Source organism: Mastigoproctus giganteus, chromosome 13 (genome assembly GCF_048544385.1).
Source record: "Mastigoproctus giganteus isolate SK-2022 chromosome 13, ASM4854438v1, whole genome shotgun sequence".
In the NCBI taxonomy this organism is placed as follows: Eukaryota; Metazoa; Arthropoda; class Arachnida; order Uropygi; family Thelyphonidae; genus Mastigoproctus; species Mastigoproctus giganteus.
Window position 1 is genome coordinate 22,071,641 of NC_143587.1, and position 21,469 is coordinate 22,093,109.

At 38.3% G+C, this 21,469-nt stretch overlaps 1 protein-coding gene across 1 annotated transcript; it reads left to right on the forward strand.

Moving 5' to 3' along the window:
• Positions 1-19,017: 19,017 nt before the first annotated feature.
• Positions 19,018-19,963, forward strand: LOC150075855 (zinc finger MYM-type protein 1-like). The gene is made up of 3 exons (XM_090387907.1): positions 19,018-19,162; positions 19,262-19,509; positions 19,895-19,963. The coding sequence occupies exons 1-3, from the start codon at positions 19,018-19,020 to the stop codon at positions 19,961-19,963; spliced, it is 462 nt and encodes a 153-aa protein (XP_090244033.1).
• The last annotated feature ends 1,506 nt before the right edge of the window (positions 19,964-21,469 follow it).

Sequence of the window (21,469 nt, forward strand, 5' to 3'; positions counted from 1 at the left end):
ACTTGCAGTCTGCCAAATCCCATGTACTTTTTCTGACAGAATCTCAGTTATTGGTTGATTCAACTACTGCTCATCTCAGATGCCCAAATTATTTGCTGTATGATTCCTTTCGCCTCAAAGGTGGTACTTGTGCATATGTCCGTTCTGATATTCCCTGTCAGAGACTTGGTAATTTGGAATCTTCTCTGGCTTAAGATCTCTCTACCTCATTGTGTCAAATTCATCCGTTGTCTCTACTGTTCTCCCAATTCCACTAATCACTTGAAAGTCTTTGACTTCCTCTCTTTGCAACTTGACTTTCTCCAGTCCAACTTTCCTAACAGTGAGGTAATTTTCCTTGGTGATTTTAATGTTCACAACTCCAGCTGGCCAAGATGCTGAGACTTTTGCAGTTACTAATGACCTTGCACAGATTGTTCATTTACCTACAAGAATACCAGACAATCATACAGCCAATACGCTTGATCTTTTTCTCACAAACAACCCTTCATACACTGTCAAAGTGAAAGGTCCTTTAGGCACTTCAGATCACAACTTGGTGATTGTCTCATGGCTATTCCCAACCTCGTGTTGTTTGGCATTACAGGAATGCAAAATGAGATGACCTGCAAGACTTCTTTTCCTTGGTCGGATTACTGTTTCAAAACTTCTGATGTCAGTGTTTGCTCAGATCGTGTCAGTGAAATTATTCTTGCAGGAATGAAATCCTTTATCCCACACTCCACTTTAAAATCTCGTCCTTTATCTAAACCTTGATTTTCCAATAAATGTGCTAAGGCTGTTCAAGAGAAGAATGTTGCATATTGTAATTGGCTTGTTTCTAATTCTCTAGTTTCATTTTCTGCGTACACCAAAGTTGCAACAATTGTAAAACAGTTATTAATCAATCCAAACTAGAGTTTGAACAGGCTAAGAGTAGAAAATGCTTCTTGCCCTAATGGTAGCCAAGCATTCTGGTCTCTTGCCAAAGCTATTGGCTGCAACTTTTGTCTAGCTCTGCTCCCACCTGTGTCCAAACCAGATAGTTCTGTTGTCACTTCAGCCAAGGATAAAGCTGACCTGCTAGCATCCCATTTTTCTTTCCAACTCTTGTATTAATGATCTAGGTAAAACAACTCCCACCATTCCCAACACTCCATTCAATGCCCCCCTGTGGTCTTCCGTCAAAAGGATTTTGAAGAATCTTGATGCTAAGAAAGCTCCAGGTCCTGATGGTATTTCTCCACTTTTTCTCAAAACCTGTGCTCCTGAACTTACTATTCTTTGCCGCCTTTTTTCACTTTCTTATTCCAAAAGGTGTTTTTCCTTCTGCTTGGAAATTTGCTCATATCCAGCCAGTTCCTAAAAAGGGTGACAAATCCCTCCCATCCAATTATTGTCCCATTGCAATTACTTCTACTCTTTCTAAAGTAATGGAGAAATCGATTAACCGCCATCTCTTAAACCACCTAGAAACCTTCCATCTGATCAACGATTGCCAGTGTCGATCCACTGGCAATATATTGGGTTATGTTACCCATTTATGGACTAATTCAATGGAAAGGTTCGGTGAAACACGAGTAGTTGCTCTTGACATCTCAAAGGCTTTCGTTCGTGTTTGGCATAAAGGTCTAAACAAGCTTCCATCTTATGGTTTGCCAACTGTTTTTAGTAATTGGTTATCCAGTTTTCTCTCCGATCGCTCACTGAGGGTGATGGTAGATGGCTCTCTGTCTTCTAACTTCTCCACTAATTCCGGTGTCCCCCAAGGTTCAGTTCATTCCCCCCAGTCTTTTCCTCTTGTATATTAATGACCTTCCATTGACTGGAAATGCTATCCGTAGTTTTGCTGATGATAGCACATTGCATTCCACTTTCCATTTTGAGAAACCTTGTCCTGCTCAATCAGCTTTAACTTGTTGAAAATCTGCTACCAATTCCTTAAATGCCGATCTCCAGTGGGGCAAGGACAACTTAGTTGATTTCAGCCCTTCTAAAACTCAGTCTTGTCTTATATCTCGCAGAAAGGATTCTTCTGCTCCTATGCTTGTCTTTAGTGACACTCCGATTTCCAGGCAAAATGGGATATCTCTTTTGGGGATTACCCTGACTTCTAATCTCTCTCTCTCTTGGCACAAGCACATTACAAATATTGCTTCCTCTGCATCTAAAAAAGTTGGTTTTCGCTCTCTGCATTACTTTTCTTCTAAACAGCTGTTCTCTCTGTATAAATCACAAATCCACCCTGCCATAGAATATTTTTCCCACATCTGGGGTGGTGCCCCCAAAACCTCTCAGGCTTCTTGATTCAATTCAGAAGAGCAGTTAGGTTAATTAATGATTCATCTAACAGTCTCTCCACTCGCTCTCTCATAGACACTGTTTCTGCTGCATGCCTCCTCTACAGATACTTCCATGGACACTGGTCTTCTGAATTGGCTTCTATAATTCCCTCTCTCTCTTGCAGAAGAGTCCAAACACATGCCGCCACAAGCCAACATCCATTTACTGTCCAACTTCAAACCCACAGAACCAACTTTTCATCTTCCTCATTTATTCTTTCAACTGCTGTTTTTTGGAACAACCTTCCTTCATACGTATTTCCTGAAAATTACAATCTACAGAAGTTCAAGTCCAATGTCAACAAATATCTTCTTTCATCTTCTCAACCTCCAACCCAAGCACGGTACTAAGTACTATAGGTTCTAATACTTCTTGTGTTTGGGGTTTACATAAAAAAAAGATACAAAAGCAAATTAAGTCTGCCATGTTAGCTGATTGTTGTTGGATGGTGAAGAGGGTTTACTCCGAAAGCTGAATACAAGCAAAAGGCAAAAAAAGGTCCTGTGTATGATACAGGTAAATTTGTAGCTACATCTTATTGCCATATAATTATTAAAAAAAAAAACTTTTCTTGAAAACAACCCAATCAGCCATTTTAAGTACTATTTCCGTGCTTACCTCTGCAAAATCGTAACTTGCTTTCATGCCTGTAACAAGATATGACCCAAAATTTGCTGTTCAGTGTAATCAGTATAAATGATTTGCACTGTTTAAGTTAGTGAAAATCTTAAATAATCAAAAGAACTGAGAAACCACACTGAGGAAAATAAAATTTCAGTGATAGTTACATATGAGATTGAGGAAGGAGCTGATGCAAAGAACCAAAACTGCTACTATAAAGTAGTTTTGGGTCTTTTCATGTGAAGGAATAAAAGTATCCAAAGATTGAAAAAAGATTTATGAATGTGTATGAAAGAGCCCTTTTCAGAGATGTGATCTCTTGTAGCAGGATTCATACTCTCTATCATAAGTTGATAATGGTTACCAGATGGCAGTAAATTTTGAGATTCCTTTGATTTAGAAGAGCATTTTATGAAGATCAATAAATCTTCAAAATGTCTAGATTTATTGGGGTGGTGTAGAAATCACTAAGAGGCAACAACAGAAAGCAATAATCTTGATCTGATTAACAGTGGCACATTGTAAGTGTGTGGTGTTACACTCGGTAATGGAGAATGAAAGAGACCTGAGGGTAATTGTGCAGTCAGATATGAAGTTTTCTGAAAGTGCAGACAGGCTGCCAGATCATGGGATCCGATTATCTCCTTGCATAAGACAGTGGTCGGGCCACACATTGAGCACTGCGTACAGCTCTAGATGGCTCATTTTAGGAAGGGTATAGAGTTGTTAGAACGAGTACAGAGAAGGGCAACACGATGTGAGGGGAGCAAAAGCTTGCAAATTGCAGCATCTGGAGACTAGGCACCTGTGAGGTGATCTGATTGAGGTGTATAACGTCTTGAATGGATTGAGCAGGCTCATTGCTGATGGGATTTTTCCTCTTGTTCAGATTATGAATCTGAGGGGCATAAACTGAAATTGAGGAAAGAGTTGTTGAATAGATGTGTGGAAGTTAGCCAGAGGGTAGTTGATTGCTGGAACAAACTTCCATCTGTCATGGAAGTTAACTTGGACAAACATTGGAGCAAATGAATGGGTGAAATGGGGGTGTTTTTTTTTTTTGGCTGATGCTGTATACTCTATTTCTTGCATCATATGCATCTACTAATGCTAATCTGAACAAACTTAGGCATGGGGATATCAAGTTCTAACCAGGAGCTAAATGAGTTTTTTAATAACAGTGGAAGAAACTGTTGAAGCTAAGAGTAAATAAGGCATCTCTTGCAGACCACATCTATCCAATTATATTGGAAGAGGCATGTATGAAACTCTTTAGCCATAAAGAGAGCATGCATTTATTTAGGGGTGGCCCTATGGATTGAAGATATGAAAACATCTTTCCAGTTCCCAGAGGGGGATTAAAGGGAGCAGTAATTAGACCTATTAGCTTGACTTCTGTTCAGGGAAATTAATGTAGGCACTGGGGGTTTTTTTTTGGCTGATTCTATACAAGCTTGCTTTCTTGCATCATGCCTCAGCCAATGCTAAAATTGGCCCGCGTGTAGTTCGGGCATTTTATTTGGCCCACTACTTACATTGCCCATCCCTGATGTATACTGTTCACTCTGGTATGAACAGTTAATGCTTAAATTCTGCTGATTATCTCATTTTCACGGTATTTGGCTACAGTGCATACTGCTCTTGCTTGGCTGTACAAAATAAGTGAAACTTCTTTAGGTGCTCTCTAGGCAGTTTTCAGATGAAAGTAGCTTGCATTTGTGAATTGACAATGCAACAAGACAAACGTAAGCGATAAGTAAATGCTTTAAGAGGCACTCTGGATAGCTATCGTTTTATGCTGAATGTGCCAGTTCTCATCTGATACCAAGTTAAGCAATGGTAGGCCTAGTTTGTAACTGGGGGGGGGGGGGTGAATATCTGGTGTAGTCAACTTTTTGGTTCCTTTCTTTTTAAGTTATATCTTTACTTATATAGCCCATAGATTGCATCTCTGCTGTATTCACTTATTGGAATCTCCGTTAAAACTTTGATTTGTAAAAGTGATCCATAATGACATCATATAGTGAACCGTATTTTGTTATGGAGTTTTTACTGTAAAGTGATTTGATCGTACAGTGCACCAATCCACTTTAGTGAGAGTTGTAAATGTATATATAGCACATATACATGCAATAGTTTTAAATAATCTGATGCAACAGCATGTCCATGGATTGACAAAAATCAAGGAAAATGAGACATTAAATCAGATCCCTGTACCAGGTATGAGTGATGCATGACCCAATCAGTATCCCTACTGATTGGGTCCTTCTCCACTGTATTTAATAAAAAAAATTGGCAAGAAAATTTAATTTATAATTCAACATGTCAGACTAATAGTGAGACATATAGAGCACATACATGCAATGCAACCACCTCTGTTGAGTACAATGGAGTTGAACAAAGCTGGAGAAGGCCCATCCCCAGAGCCTTACATCCTCACAAATGTTAGAAATGAATTTGGAAGGAGTTAATACTGCAAATGAACAGTCCTTGGATCTTAGTTGTAAACAAAAAGTGCAGAGCAAAAACTAGCTGCCAGAAGTACTCCAAATCATTCAATTTGTAGCGGGCATAATACACAGACAGAGCAGCAACAGGATTTTAAGAAACTGACAAGCATCCACACAGTTTAAATGGTATGTTCCTGGATATTGATTTTGGTTCAGTCTGTTCCATGCATGATTGGCTTTGGTTCAAGAATGATGATTTGTAAAAGCTTGAGATACTGTCTTCAAACATTTCCAAATGAGGATGTAAGTCAAAGGTCTGTTGTAACAGCTGTCGTGGCTCTCCCAAGAACAGCAATTCTGCTCTGGTGAAGTCGAATATCAGATGCCACGGCTGGCTGAAACTAGATTTGGCAATGGAATGCATCAGATTTCAGGTTCCCCCATTCATAGTCAATATGGGATCCTCTCAAGCGATATAAAGGTTCACCTAAAGTTTCACTTCACTGTGCTCGGCACAAATCTTTTGAATTGAAGCTTTAGGCAGTTTTCAGATGTGGGCAACTTGCATTCATGAGTTGATAAAATGCGACCATTGTCACAAGTAAATGCATTACAGGCACTTTGATCAGCCAAGTACCATACTAGGCTAAATGTCCTCGTTCTTATGTAATCACCAAAGTTAAGCAGCATTAGGCACGGTTAGTAATAATTTATTAACCGTGCCTAATGCTTTGTTGCATATTCCCGGGTGACCACCCGGGAATATGCAACGTGAGTTTCCTCAGCCTACAAATCATTTTAGTAATTTTTTTCCTGCCATAAAGTGCAGTTCGAGGGGTCTTAGTCAGTTAAACCTCTGGCTGTCATGTACTCCATCCATGTCTTTTTCGAGATATCCATTCCAGGATAAGGCTTTGAATATCTGGTTTCTTGCATCCATTTTACATGTCCATACCATAAATGCTTTTCTTTGGTAGTATTCTTTTTTCACTTCCATTTTCTCTCATATCTCTTCTAGAAGTTCTTGCTGGGCATCTCCAAAAATCCATTTCTGTGGAGAGCAGTTTGTTTTCTGCTCACCTATTCAACATCCAGGTTTCCACTCCATACAATAAAAGACTACAATTGTTTGAAATATAGGATTTTTTATTTAGAAAATTTCTGCTCCAGAGAGAGAATTTAAAATCTGATAATTTCTGCAATTCTCATTGATCTGTTTGTAATGATCCATCACTTTGTAAGATTAATCCCAAATATTTGAGTTTATGCAGCTTTCATAGCCTGTGGATAATACTATTCTATTTTTGCTTATTAGAATTGCCATTAACAGAATCAAAATTGAATTCTTAAATTGTGATCACAATAACCGGCACTTACTACATATATAGTGAATGTTATGGAGTGTCCATCGTAAAGTGATTTGATCATACAGGGAACCAATCGTAAAGCGGGGGTCCACTGTAGTGAGTGTTGTAAGGCATATAGTGCTTAATGCATCCGCGACATTAAATATCGCATTTTCTTGTTGTTTTGTCAATCCCTACCAGGCACGAGCGACGCATGACCCAATCAGCACCCCTGATTCTCTCGGAAATTACCACGTGCGATGGAGAACAAAGTTGGAAGTCCATCCACAGAAATTTTAGGAGTTGTGAAATTTGATAATGCAAATGAAAACGAAGAGTCTTCAAAGCCCAGTCATAAACGAAAAGCAAAGCCAAAATAGACTGCCAGAAGTACTCCATCAAATCGTTCAACACGTAGCAGGCATAAACAGCAGAATTTTAAGAAGCATCTGCGTACACTTTAAATGTACATTCCTGGATAATGATTTCCGTGCAGTCTACAATGTGAAGATTGTAGCAGCTTGGGATCTCTTTTTCAAAAAAAAGATTTTGGCTGTATCGAAGTCACGTCACATGGTTTTAAAGATGTGATGCCACAGCATTTGCCGAAACTAGATTTGGTAACGGAACGTCTCAAATCTCCGAGGCTCCCATTCATGAAGATTTGTCGCCTGCTGCATTCATACGTTCGATGCGGGATCCTTGGTCAAGTGTTTGTCTAAAGACGTTTCACTTAACTTCCGCTATGCGTGCTCGGCACAATTTTTTTTTTTTTAATGAAGACATTAGAAGAACCCTTTGCTGCTTCTGTCATATTGTACAAGTGCAATTTGGTTGGCAACTGTTTATATGCTCTGCCCTGCCAAGCATATGCTTCTACCTATACAGGGTGTTTCAGAACTTCTAAGAGGGGTAGGGTACATCCTGACAACTCGAAATCATATAGCAATGTGGGGTCGGAAATGCTTTCCTGAAGCGGTGTTGTACACAGAAGCACCATAAAGAAAAGAGACTGTAAGTGAGAAATCGTTTTAATAATACATGAAAAGAAGCAAAAGGTACATGGATTAAAGTAAGTGTTCGAAGTTTCTTCCACGGGCTACAATGCACGCCTCACATCTCCGACGCATGGACATCCGAAATTCTGGAATACTCCAGGCGAATTTCGAATTTCTTCGGCAGCTACTGCAATTCTTGCAACCAGCTCCTCAGCATTGTCAACAGGGGTGTCATAAACTAGCGATTTCATATGACCCCAGAAATAAAAATCAAGACATGATAGGTCGGGTGACCGAGCAGGCCAACGCACGGGACCACCACGTCCGATCCACTGTTGACCAAATGTGACATCCAGGTAGTTACGAACATCTCCGCTATAATGGGCAGGGGCTCCATCGTGTTGGAACCACATTGTCTGTTGCGTCGATGCAGAAATCTGTTCATCTCTCAAAAGTTGTGGCAATACTTGCTGCAGAAAGATCAAGTAGATAGGTCCGGTTAGACGACACGGTAACAGGTAAGGTCCGATGAGGTGATCTCCCATAATACCGGCCCATACATTGACCGAAAATCGAATCTGTGCTGCACGACGACTTCTGTGTACAACACCGCTTCAGGAAAGCATTTCCGACCCCACATTGCTATATGATTTCGAGTTGTCAGGATGTACCCTACCCCTCTTAGAAGTTCTGAAACGTTTAACTGAAACACCCTGTATATTTGGGACAGCAATGCACATGCAAAAATAAACTAGCCAACACGATTTTTACCACCACGAACTTAAATGCTGTTTTCAACCAATTTTTATGCACAGATTTCAAAAATCATGATACTTTCACATAACGTCACAGTTATTAAATATAGATGGAGTTGCATTTCATCAAAATATGCCAATTTCACATAATCTAGCCAGTAATGTATGACATACTGATTTATTTTAATAATTATCTTAATTTTAGCAGCTGATGGCCTTGGTGTTTTTTTTTTTTTTGTAATAAAAATATTCAAACTTCTGCCTATGGTTCTTAGGTTCAAATTCCAATACAACAATTTGAAGAGAGCACACTTAGCATTTTTTCTGAGGATTGATAGGTTTTCCAAATATTAACTGATCCTGACATGTTCTCAGGGTTGTAAATCTATCCTCCAAACAAACAGCCCCTCCTCCCACTTCAAGGTATCGACTATCAACCAGTAAGTTCAGGTAGTGCGGTACATTGAATCAAACAATACGAGTTGAATGATTTAGTTATAGACAAATTTGCTGAAAGAACAAGCTGAACTGATGGGTTCTAGGTTACAGCAATTGGGTATACTCACAACAGAACAAAGATTTCAGTGTTTCGAAAAAGGCATGAAGTTTTCGAAATATTTTGCTACAAAGGACAGTTTTTGCAAAGACATTGGACTTTGATGAATTCGCCACTCAGATGAATGGCGTTTTTTCATAGATTCCTTAAAAAAAAAAAAACTAATTCTCATCAGTTCCTGTGTTTCATTCAGTTTGACTTAAAGAAAGCATGTCTAAGGTTCTGCATACTACAGTAAACCACGTTCCTGAGAAATGTCGCGAATACCGAGTTATGGCACCCATAGTAATAAATGGGTTCCTTTCCAAAGTATGAAATATATAAGAAAAACTAGTCTAAAATTTTGTCTATGTATGTACAAAGGGTACTAGGAAAGTTTTGCAATACAGCTTTGTTTATTTAATTTTTTCAAAGTAATTTCCTCTACATTCAATACACCTCTCCATCCTCCGAAGGCGCCTCCGTAGCCAGGTGGGAAGGAGCAGCGGTGCATAGCACAGGCTTCTTGATTAGACCGGGGTTCGAGCCCGTCGCCACCAAATACGGAGGATGTGGAAAGGTCAGGGAATGACCACCGCATATCCCGGAGCAATATGGCCTTAGTTGCTAATGCTCCTAAAAACCAAATAACTAACTAACTAACTAACCATCCTCCGAAACCAATCTTTAAACCAGTTCTGCCAAGTTTCACTAGGGAGTAAAGCACACTCGTTGTCCCAAGCCCGTAGAAGGTCCTCATCACTGGAAAACCACCTCCCTTTTAGCTTCATTTTCACATGCGGGAACAGTGCAAAGTCGCAGGGAGCAAGGTCTGGACTGTAGGGAGGGTGCTCCAGAAGTTTCAGTCCTGTCGTGGTCAAATATTCGGTGCAGGCTTTGGCGCGGTGAGCTGGAGCATTATCGTGATGGAGGTACCAGGTGTCCATTCTTGACTTTGGCCGCAGGTTCTTCATAGATCCAATGACTTTAGGCAGGCATTGTTCAGTATACCACTTAGCTGTGACTGTCTTCTGCGTGTCCAAAACGACACGTTCCACAATTCCACTCGATTTGAAAAATACAGCTATCATTTTCTTCTTTACAGATCGGGATTTTCTGACAATTACGGGTGTGTCGTCATCATCAAAGACCCAAACTTTGTTTTGAGCCTTGGTCGGCAGATCGTAATAGTACAGCCAAGTCTCGTCACCTGTCACGATGTTGTTCACATACCGAGATTGTCCCTTATCAAACTTTTTTAACATCTCCCGGCACCAAGTCACACGTCGTGTCATCTGCTCTTCAGTCAGTTGATGCGGCACCCAGAGAGAACAAAGTTTCTTCACGTGCAAATGATCTTGCACAATCGAACGAATTGCTGGTGCATTTAGGCCCAAAGTATCCTCTATCTGTTGGTAGGTCACTCGCCTGTTTTCGTCAAGCATTTTCCTCACAGCAGTAACGTTTTCCTCCGTAACTGACGTTCGTGGCCTTCCCGGCCTCTCAGAATCCTCCAGAGTGAAATTTCCCCTTTGGAATTCTCTATACCACCTGAATATCGTTGTACGATGTGGACAATCATCATCTAGTGCAAGAGTCATTTCTTCTAAGCACTGGTCTATGGTTAAACCACGCACGAAATTATACCGCAAAACTGTCCTTATCTCATTTCGTGACCACAATGCCATCGCAAGCACTTTACACATGTACATAGTGAAATGCAAGCATATGGCATTGAAATGAAAATAAAAATCAATTTAATATTTATTAGAAATTTCGAACAAATCTTTCAAACCAGCGCCTTTGCTAGCAAAAAACTTATCCCCCAGTGCTATCACCAGTTTCGCTAAAGTGTTGATAAAGGAGTTTTGTCTTTTCAAGAATGGAGTTTTATTTTGAGTTCGGTCTTCTATCCACAGATTTAAAGCTTTTTCCATTTTTTTCTAATTTAACATCACGAGTTACAGAGCAAATTTTTGAAGCAATTAGCGCGTTTTCACGGACACTACGGCGGATTTTTTCTTCCGATTTCTTGATTGATCGTACCGTTGACTCATTGATTTTATGTTTTGCCACTGAGGAGACACTTTCACCATTAGAAATTTTATGTAATAACTTAATTTTATTCGCTAATGTCATCACCTTCTTTGATATTTTCACATTTCTCTTGTTATTTGTAGCCATATTTTTGTAGGGGTTAGAAAGATCTTGTCCACAATAAAGTCACTTTCTTTCATTAACACACTCGAAAAAGTCTGTTTCACTGCAAAACGGTAGATTTATCACTTTTGTAAGCATATCAATTTATAAATTGATAAATATACTTTAAGTGTTTCCTAATTTAACATATGGAAACTTAAGGAATTTTCGTAGGGCTCCAAATTAGGAAACTCCTGAAAGACGAAGTGTTTGAAACTCAGTTAAAGGAGGTTGAATTGTCAGCTTGGCGAACATTTAAGCAGTAGTACAGGTTTTTTTTGGATAATAGGAAAGAAAACAAATATCGGTGTCCAATTTACTCGAATTCTACAAAAATATGGGCTGTCGAATGTAGTTCATTCATTTTAACTCATTCCCACCTAATTTTATCCAAAAATTTGGGAGATGAGTTATGAACAAAAGGAGCGGTTTCATCAAGATATTTCCATGATGGAAAAGTAGTATCAAGGTCGCTGAGACATTACAAAATTGAATTATATGTATATATCCCTTTATTTTAACATTAAAGGTTGCTCATCTTTTGATGTTGATGAGATAGACTTCGAGATAGGAAAATAAGCACGCTGTGCTTATTTCCTCTAGAATCACATATTTTCATTGCAGAGGTATGACAATTTTTGTTGGCTAATGTAATTGAAGTAGTATGGTAGAAAGACAGACTTTAAATTGGCACAGGCCAAACTAACCAATGATAATCGCTTCATAAATTTTCCTCTAATGGATTGGTTAGTACAGTTGCATCATTTTAAATACATCTCATTATGAGAATCTTCAACAAGTTGCCAGGATATTGCACTATCTCAAGTAACGCCCCACCCACCAATGGAGAAGACTTTACTTATTCTTGGCAGATGACGGCACCGTTTCAAGGCTTATTGTCCTTTCATCAGGTACCCTGGTGTGTTGGAATAGTGACAACCCAATTGTGAAGTTAACGCCACAATATGAGAGATGCCCGACGGTGTACGATTGCAAAAAAACTTAAAAGCATTCTTGGGCAAGAGCCTCAAGCTGTGTTGCAGCTTACTGACTTATGGGTTGTAATCTATTCATTTTTATACATGAAAAAAAAAAAAAAAAAAAACACGACCAAGTAGGTAAATTTTGCATTTTGAATAGTTTCCACAATGTGAGATGTATAAAACTATGCCAATTTTACTACTTTGTAATTTGCTACCCATAAAATCAATGCTGAATGCGACGAATCTGCATGAATGGGAGCTTCAGACATATTATCATTATTTCTCCTAGGAGACACCCGGTTGCAGCTGCTGGCCAGGAGGTGAAGAGAGATTTCATGCTACAAGTTCAATTCTGTTAATATCTCGGGTCGAGCACGCATGTACATGTGGTTCCACGCACCTCAGTATGTAAATTTCACACACTCGTAGCACACTGCCATCCCGGGGTGACCCCACAGTTTCTTGTTATTAATAATCGGATAATAATTCTAAAATATGAGACGTTCCATTACCAAATTAGTTTCGGCATGGGATAATGTTTAAAGCCATTTTACTTTTATAGAGCCAGAATCACTGTGTTCTTGAGAGAGCCACGACAGCTGTTACAGGCCAACTTTTGTCTTACATCCTCGTTTGGAAATGCTGTTTAAAGAAGAGTGTGATCTTGGACTGCTACAATCTTCATAGTTCTTGAACCAAAGTGGAACAATCAAATGGCACAGCCTGAACCGAAATCATTATCCAGGAATGCACGTTTAAACTGCTGATGGATGCTTTGGTGTTTCTTAAAATCCTGTTTTGACTGTATTACGTGCTGAACGATTTGGAGTACTTCTAGCTGTTGGTTTTGGCTTCGCTTTTCTTTTACGACTGACTGGGCTTCGAAGACATTGTTTTCATTTGCAGTATCAACTGCTATGGCTCCTTCCAAATTTACTTCTGTTTCTGGGGAGATGGATGACTGAAGACGTGGATGGATCTTCTCTGTTCAACTCCATCGCATGCTGTAATTAGCTTAGATGATATCTCGAAATAGCTTAGATGATATCTCCTTCGTACTGAATGGAGGTGGTCGGATTGAACGTACACGTGCTCTATATGCCTTACAACGCTCATTATTAGTCTTCGACATGCTAGAAATTTTTTTCTTGCCGAAATTTTTTATTAAATAAAGTGGAGAATGATGAAAGAAATAGCATGACGCAAGCAGCAGGGGTACTGCTTAGGTCATGCGTCTCTCGTGCCTGGTACAATGATGGTGGGATATGAATCATTTCGTGTCGTATTTTCTTCAATTTTTGTCAATCCACAGATTGATTGCACTTGTTCTATAAGCCTTATATAATGCTCACTACAGCGGGGCCTGCTTTACGATTGGTTCACGGTACGATCAAGTGACTACGAGGGACATCCCATAACAAAATACCGTTCACTATACAATATGTAGTAAGCACCGATCATTGTGATCACGTTTTCGAATTGAATTTTAATTCGATTAACTGATTCAAATTAACTGAAATTTGAGAAATATTATCCATTGGCTCTAAAAGTAAAGAAAGCACAGATTTACTTTGTTACCCTACGAATTAACAAAATTAAATGATACGTGAAAATCGGAATAATATTTTCCGTAGGTTAGCAAAAGAAAAAAAGGAAGGCAAATAATCTACACCGAGTATTTGCAGGTGGTTACCTTTCCAATCCAGGCCTAACGCTGCTCAACTTCAGTAATCATAGGAAAACAGGGACATTTATCCTAGTACGATAATTGGCTGTTCAGAATGCCTGTAATGCGTTTACTTATGGCAACGGCCACATTTTCTTTGCGTTTTTTGTCAATCAACGAATGCAAGCCACTCCCATCTGAAAACGGCCTGGAGCATGCCTAAAGAAGTTTCACTTCAAAAATGAAGCGATTGCACTAACCCATACATCAGTAAACGCCTACGTAGCTTTGAGGCGCTTGCCTAAGAATGCGTTTAAATTTTTTCTAATAAAAATGGCAGTTGCTGGTCAGCAGGCTGTGGTGTCCTGTTAACCTTTGGCGGTTTTTAAATCTATGAGTAAATGCATCGGATAAGTGCACATTGTTTATTTCCAACAAATTGAAGAACAGTAATACTTGATCCTATGAATGATCAGTATTCCCTGTGATGTGAGTGGAAAGAAAACAAATTTGAACAGGCAATAAAATCATTGCCAAGTCAATAACACTAAAAAAGAAAACGAGTAAATTTTGTTGAATACTTAAAATTAATTTTTGCTGAACAAATATTAAATAGTTTTATCATCTTGATAATGCATAATTCTGTATTGATGCTTTTTTATTCAACATAAATGTTTAGTTGAAATAATGAATATAAAAACAATTCATTAGTCAATGGAGAAAAGGCTGTAGGCTCCAAATAAAATTTTAAAAAGGCTTTGAAGAAAAGTGGTGCTGTGTAACTTTGTGATGAGTGTGACTGGTGCCATGCGAGTACTAATAACATCATTTTTGATTTAGATTTCTTTTAAATATCTCCCTCTTTGTATTCTGTGGGCAGATTATACAGCCACACCAAACAGTCAGTGATACAAAAGATTTTTTATGAGTATCTTCTAACAAGTGGCTCAGTTAGTCTCGGGGGGGGGGGGGGGGGCATTGTTTTTTTCTCCTCCTCAAACTGTTTTTCATCCAGAAAACAACTAAACCAAAGAACATTCAATTTACAGACATACACCCAGCGATTAATGAATTTTGACTAACTATCTAATGCTAACTACCTTCTAATTTAAAATTAGAAGCTCCATGACCAATCAGAAAGTAAGTTTTCATTTTAGGGAAAGACCATACATTGACTTATCTAAAGATACCCTAGGCATGAAGAGTTTGGTGACATATCCAATATCACTCTCCTCCCATATTTGCTGCCATACTTCCAGCAGTTGACTCAATTTTTTTGCCTTTCCATATTCCATTGTTATATCTTTTAATCCTATGAATTCTAACGACATACCTTCCTTAGATTATAAGTAAAGGCTCTATAAGCCACACAGAAGTCAAGTGGCAGAAAGCCCAACAGAACCTGCATAGCGTTGGACACTGTTCTAAAAATTTTAAACGAAAGGATCATTTGTCTCTGAATTGAAAGAAATTTGTTTAAATTTAACATTAGAACCATATGTTACAATATGGCAGAAAGAGTCTTGTAATATAACACAAAGGCCCTCCAACCCCCAATCAGTTCTAGGTATCCAGATAACAGCTGAAGAAAAATTAATTTTGATTTAAATGTTCTAGATGTAGCTTAAATGACAAGTTCTTCTCAACTACTATACCCAAATGTTTTGTATGAGCAACCATTGGTATATGTTTCGCATCTAGAAAAACTACTGGAGGCCTCTATCTAATTTACCTTTGAACAGTATCATGACTTTTTGTAGTAGATATTTAAAGTTAGTGCTTTTTTTGGCCCACATCGCAGTCTCCTGCATATCCCGTCTGGACCTTCCAGGTACCCAAACCACTAAGCAACACAATGACAGTCGGATCTGGATTTTGGTGTTCATAGGCCCTAGGCACTTTTATTCCGAAATGTGCTAAAAGGGTGGGGATAAAATGTTTCTTCTATTTTAACAGACTGCTATTACGTGTCTCAAGTTTCAACCATAAATGATAAACTACCTTAGTTGACAGAGCGACCATCATGATTCTTCTAGTTTTGAGAAGAGTCGTTAGATAGCGTATGCTTATTGAATTGAAGCTCCTAGAGTTAATTGCCCACGTTTTCTCAGCTCGTTTTTCGTTAGAGAACGAGAAAGAGTGAACTGTCGTTTTTTCCTTCCTAGGCCCTAAACATTTCATAGGCCTATGCACTGTGGCTAATGGGAAATCTGGCCCCGATGACAGTTACTAATATCCTCCTGTATCCACAAAATTAACACTACATTCCAGAAGATGGGTCAGGGCTGAGCCATTGGGGAACTCACGACTTGCCATATGCTGAGATCTAATAACCACTTTCCTGCTTTTGAAATAAGTGGCCATAACTATACAGAAGATAAGGACATAAAAGCTGCTGCAGAGCATGCGCTTATGCCATCGAAGGCACCCTCGAAGTCTATATATCAGTCCGCTGACTGATTTATGTAATCCACCAGATCTTTGACAGCATCCTCAGATGAACATTGCTTCTTAAAGCCATACTGATATTACAGCTGAAACCCAATTTCATTCAACTAATCAGTCATTCTTAACAACAACCTCAAATTTTTGCTATGTTAAGTCAATATCTTTGTTGCCCAACTCTTTGGATCACTTCTTTTCCAAAACCCAGGAAAGTCCTGCAAGATAACGTTTATTAAATGTGTTTACCAAGTGGGGATGAACTTCCAACATCTTCATAATCACGCTATTTTCTATAAGATCTAGCGCTGGTGTTTTATTGACATTTATGTTGACACGTTTAACTCCTAGCTCAGTAAATAAAGTTTGGTCATTAGGGCCAGAATAATCAGAATTCAACCTACTTACCCCTGTTTGTTCCTCTGTAGCTGACAATCATTAGGAAAAATGATTGTCAGCTATCAACTGCACAGTTGTAAGGCAATCTCCGGTCTTATTGTTGATAGTAAGGGGTTCGATTGCAACTTGTTTACCACTAATTTGTAAAAAAAGCCCCAGAGGTTAGCATTTCCATCCCCTGGACCAAAGGTTTCCATGACTCAAGTTTATTAACTACTCTAATCACTATCGTTCTGTGATATAATCTCTTTTTATTACTGTACACGTCCCTAAAATATTCAGAATCTAATGACCCCAGTGACCTATATCTTTGATATGATTGATGTCTCCTAGCAAGAAATACCTCCCTTCTTATTAGAGCCAAATCAGAATTACACCATGCCACCCTTTGAATTTTTTTTCCTACACTTAGCCGCATATTGTGCTCTAAACAAAACATTCTGCGCAGGCTCGGCCTTAGTCATAGGCCAGCTAGAGCCTCCAATTCAAGGGCCCCCCCCCTTCACAGAGGCAAATGCAAGTTCTTGGGTTAAATAATGATGACCGAGTAATAAGTGTTCGGATGAATGGAATTACTATTAACTCTGCCACACTTTCTTTTCGCAAAAATCGTAATGTTTGTTTTCTCTCACGTTCCCTCGTTTGTTTTACTGCCTCCTTTCTAAAGTCACAAAAATGGTGACCGTTCATGGGCCCGGGTACACTGCACCCCTGCACAACGATAGTTACGCCATTGGTAACTAGACTGTTTTTCATAAAGATGTTATTGAGCGCTTTAAAGTGAGGCCCCGTCGAGAGTGAAGACCTCGGCTTGCGCCTTACGGTAAAGGTGGCTGTTGGTAATTCGAGATGATACAATCTAGGAATGACGAGTTATTCGTATGGTTAAAATAAAATTAATGATTCAGTCTTCTTTTTGAGACAATTTTTTTTAATAAATCGAATTATATTTCAATCGCAAATCCGCATTCATTAGTGGCGAGATACTCCTCGAAAGATCAATTTGTAGTTTAAGGGAAGGCCCAAATATCAATTTAATTTCCTTATTAATAATAAAGTCCTTCAGGAGAAAGGAACACCTACCTAGGTGTCAATGAACAGTTTGAAGAAACTAAACTTATAAAATTCCTCGTAATGTTATTTTAAATAAAAATAACAACAAATTAATAATGAAATTTCTCCCAAGTTTATTATTACCTAGAAATAACTCATTTCTTTAAAAAAATTGTAATAGCATTTTTTTGGACGTGAATATTTACCATTTATATTCTTATAAAATCAACTACGGAAAAAGGTTAGGAATTCAACATATTCGTATAATATCCTGTTTTAAAACAATTTTACTGGATTTTGAAATGAATTAAGTTTATTAGCAAGGAAAAGTAAAGAAATATTTCAATAATATTTAATAAAAAATGGGGTTAAAATAATTATAAACAAGATTTCTTGCAAGTAAACATTGGTATTCGAGGAAATATTTTTATTATATAAAAATTAAGTGGATTTTAATTTTATTAGATTAAACATGCTTTCTTTGCAGGATTCCTTTAATTGATTTGACACACCATTAAATGTCTTACATGGGAGGAAGAAAGTTTGAATCAGGTACACAGAAACGAAAGAGAAAAAAAAAAGTTGCAGGAAGCATTGATTTCAAGACAAAAATGCGCTATTTTGAAGTATTTGCCCGCAACAACAGAAGATATTGGATCCGAAAAAAACACACCATTGAAGCTTCACGATTTGAAGAACGCTTGAACACAACTCCACTTACAAAACCACCAGTAATGATATTAGTTCTATCTACATCCTTAACAGAAACTCAGTTTGAAAAATCAGAATCATATGCACTTGGAGTGTGGCCAGTACTTCTGAATAATAGTCAACTAGTCTTTGTGATTGATAAAGGTTCAAATAGGGTTGTTAACTTTGATTTTCCTCTGGATGAGAATAATAGGCACTTTTCTATCATACTACACTCGGAAACTTTTAAATGTTGAATTAATCGACCGTCGTTTGGCTGATTTATTCTAAAAATCTTGACTGCTGTTGCAAGTTGTTTTCTGATTCAAAAAACAAATTTTCAAGTATTGGATTTAAAGACTGGAAGAACCTTTGTACACTGATAAGAGAACATGAATTTTCAACGAAACATAGTCAAAGGATTGAGTTTGAAAATCGTTTAAACAAATCAAACACTTGATAAGGAATTGCAAAAATCGATCGCGAAAGAAAAATTACATTGGCGCGGTGTACTAGAACGTATTTTAGCTATCGTACAGTTTCTGGCACAGAAAAAACATGGCTTTCCGTGGTAGCGAGGAAAAGCTACATGCTCGTAACAACCGGAATTTGAGACTGGTGGAATTAGTTACGAAGCTTGATCCTGTTTTAGGTGAACACATTCGGAGAATCAACAATTCTGAAATTCATGATCATTACTTAGGTAAAAGAATGCAAAATGAGTTTATTCATCTAATTAGCAAGAACGTCTTAGAAAAAAATAAGAGCTAGTACAAATCAAAATATTACTCCGTGATTTTAGACTGCACTCCAGATGCTAGCCATCAAGAGCAGATGGCTGTAGTAATAGGTTTCGTTGAAATAATTGGGAAATCTGTAGAAATCGTTGAACGCTTTGTAGGATTTTTACCTGTTAGTGAGACAACGGGATCTGTCTTAACAGAAGTTTTCTTGGAAAAGTTGAAAAAAACTAGGATTACCAATTTCCGCGGTCAAGCTTATGATAATGGTTCTAATATGAAAGGTTGTAACAAAGGGGTACAAGCAAGAGTAAGAAAAATCAATCGGAGGGCATTTTATGTTTCTTGTGGATGCCACAATTTGAATTTTGTTTTATTGACATGGCTGGATCATCAAATTCTGCGAAGTCAGTACTTGGTGTTATACAACAAATCTACGTATTATTTTCCGCATCTACACAAAGCTGGAATCCTTTAAAGGTACATGTAAAACATCTTACAATCAAGGAACTATCGGAAACAAGATGGGAATGCAGGGTTGAAAGTGTCAAAGCTCTTAGATTCCAAACAGGCGACATTTATGACGCACTAATTGATGTTTCCGAAACAACTGTCGATTTCAAATGCGGAACAGAAGCTCTTTCCCTGGCAAGAGAACTTGAGTTTTAAATTTCTCGTGATGCTTTGCATTTTAGGTGGTAGATGACTTTCATCAACCGGTGAAATATTCTGTTAATAGTTCATCAAAATATGAAACAACTTAGGTGTCACACCTACTACCCAATTAGATAACCGTGATTGCTTACCTGTACTAAAACGAACATAACACCTTGCTGAACCTCGACTTCATCAATAGCACGTTCTTGAAAGTTTTTATTATACATGTCCTTAAAAAAAAAAAAAAAAACCTTCCCTTGACAGATCCTTATCAAATAAAAAAAAAATGAGGGATTATTTAACTTTGGCTTAGCATGCTTAATCCCTTTGTTAACTAAAGATTCAGAAGTTATAATTTCTTTAAATCTTGAGACCTTTCAGTCTTTACAATTTCTCCCTTAAATTCCTAATTTTAATATCAGTAAAGTCCTGTCAACAACTATTTCCTTCACCTCCTGCCTAGAGTTAACTTGTATGCCTTCTGCAGCCCCTCAAAATAACTTTATTTGCCTGTTCTTTGTAATGCCTCCCCTTCCTTCCTATCATAATCAGGATATTTCTCCCAATACCTTGGCATTCTAACACTAGCTTCATCTTCATAAGCCTGGAACCTTTCACCTTATCCACATATGTAAGTAGCTGCTCCATGCCCCAATTGGGAACGGCTGCCCCTTAACTATGACATCAAATAAATTTGTACATAACTGTATTTCTTCTAACTTACATTCAACCGTTCATTCTCTATAATAAAGAAGTGGCGATGACCTCCATGTCAACCTTGTCTAAGACAATTAAAAGCAGCCTTCGTTACGGTGCTGCTGTAGATCTCACCAAATTATGATATTAGGGTCTCCTGTAAATGATTACATCTACCCATATATTTATTTTGGGTATCACCAGTGAAACATCGGTCCATATGCACCAACCAATGATCTTACCAAGAAAATATGTTCTATATTAAGCAATCACTGCTACCAGCCCAGATAGTGGACACCACGTATAATGGACTTATGTCACACACGGAATCCAGTCTGTGTGGTGCACCAAGTATTTGGACTCATCCGGTCAGAACACTGGGTTCCAGTGTTCAACCAGCATGTTGATACCACAGCATTTGTCATTGACGATCAGACTGTCTCGTGTCTTTGCTGTAGAGCCCCATCTGGGTATGCAGCGCATCATCATTTGTTCTGTAGGTGGGATGTGGTTTGAAACCATTCTTTGTACACGCTGATCACAGTGGGCAACCGATAAGACATACCCTTTCTGATAGAGAGTTTGCAAATGGCCGTCATTCAGTGTAGCCACGTGTTCTGGAGCTCCTGAATGTTGAGTTATTTTAATGTGTTTAAAGTGTTTTCTTCCACTGGAAAAATGTACCAGCTAAAAGAACTTCGCAATTGGATTAAGTGAGTGAAAAATTTTTGTTATTACGAGGGTTATCTGGACTGTACTCTCTCGTCATAGACCTAATCCCTTTAGGCTTAGCATTCTGCTAACGCTTTGCTGTAGTCAAACACGTATTGTTGACAGTTAGGCCTAGTGGATATTGCTGAGAATACGATATGTACGTAGTTTTGATTTGGAGCAAATTCGTGCGCGTATAGTGTGTG

What these genes read in the sequence shown, in the direction of transcription:
- LOC150075855 (XM_090387907.1), top strand. Translation starts at nt 19,018, where the DNA reads ATGGCTTTCCGTGGTAGCGAGGAAAAGCTACATGCTCGTAACAACCGG. An exon ending in AATTCATGATCATTACTTAG is followed by an intron (nt 19,163 to 19,261) that starts GTAAAAGAATGC and finishes CCGTGATTTTAG; the next exon opens with ACTGCACTCCAGATGCTAGC. An exon ending in ACAAAGGGGTACAAGCAAGA is followed by an intron (nt 19,510 to 19,894) that starts GTAAGAAAAATC and finishes TTTGCATTTTAG; the next exon opens with GTGGTAGATGACTTTCATCA.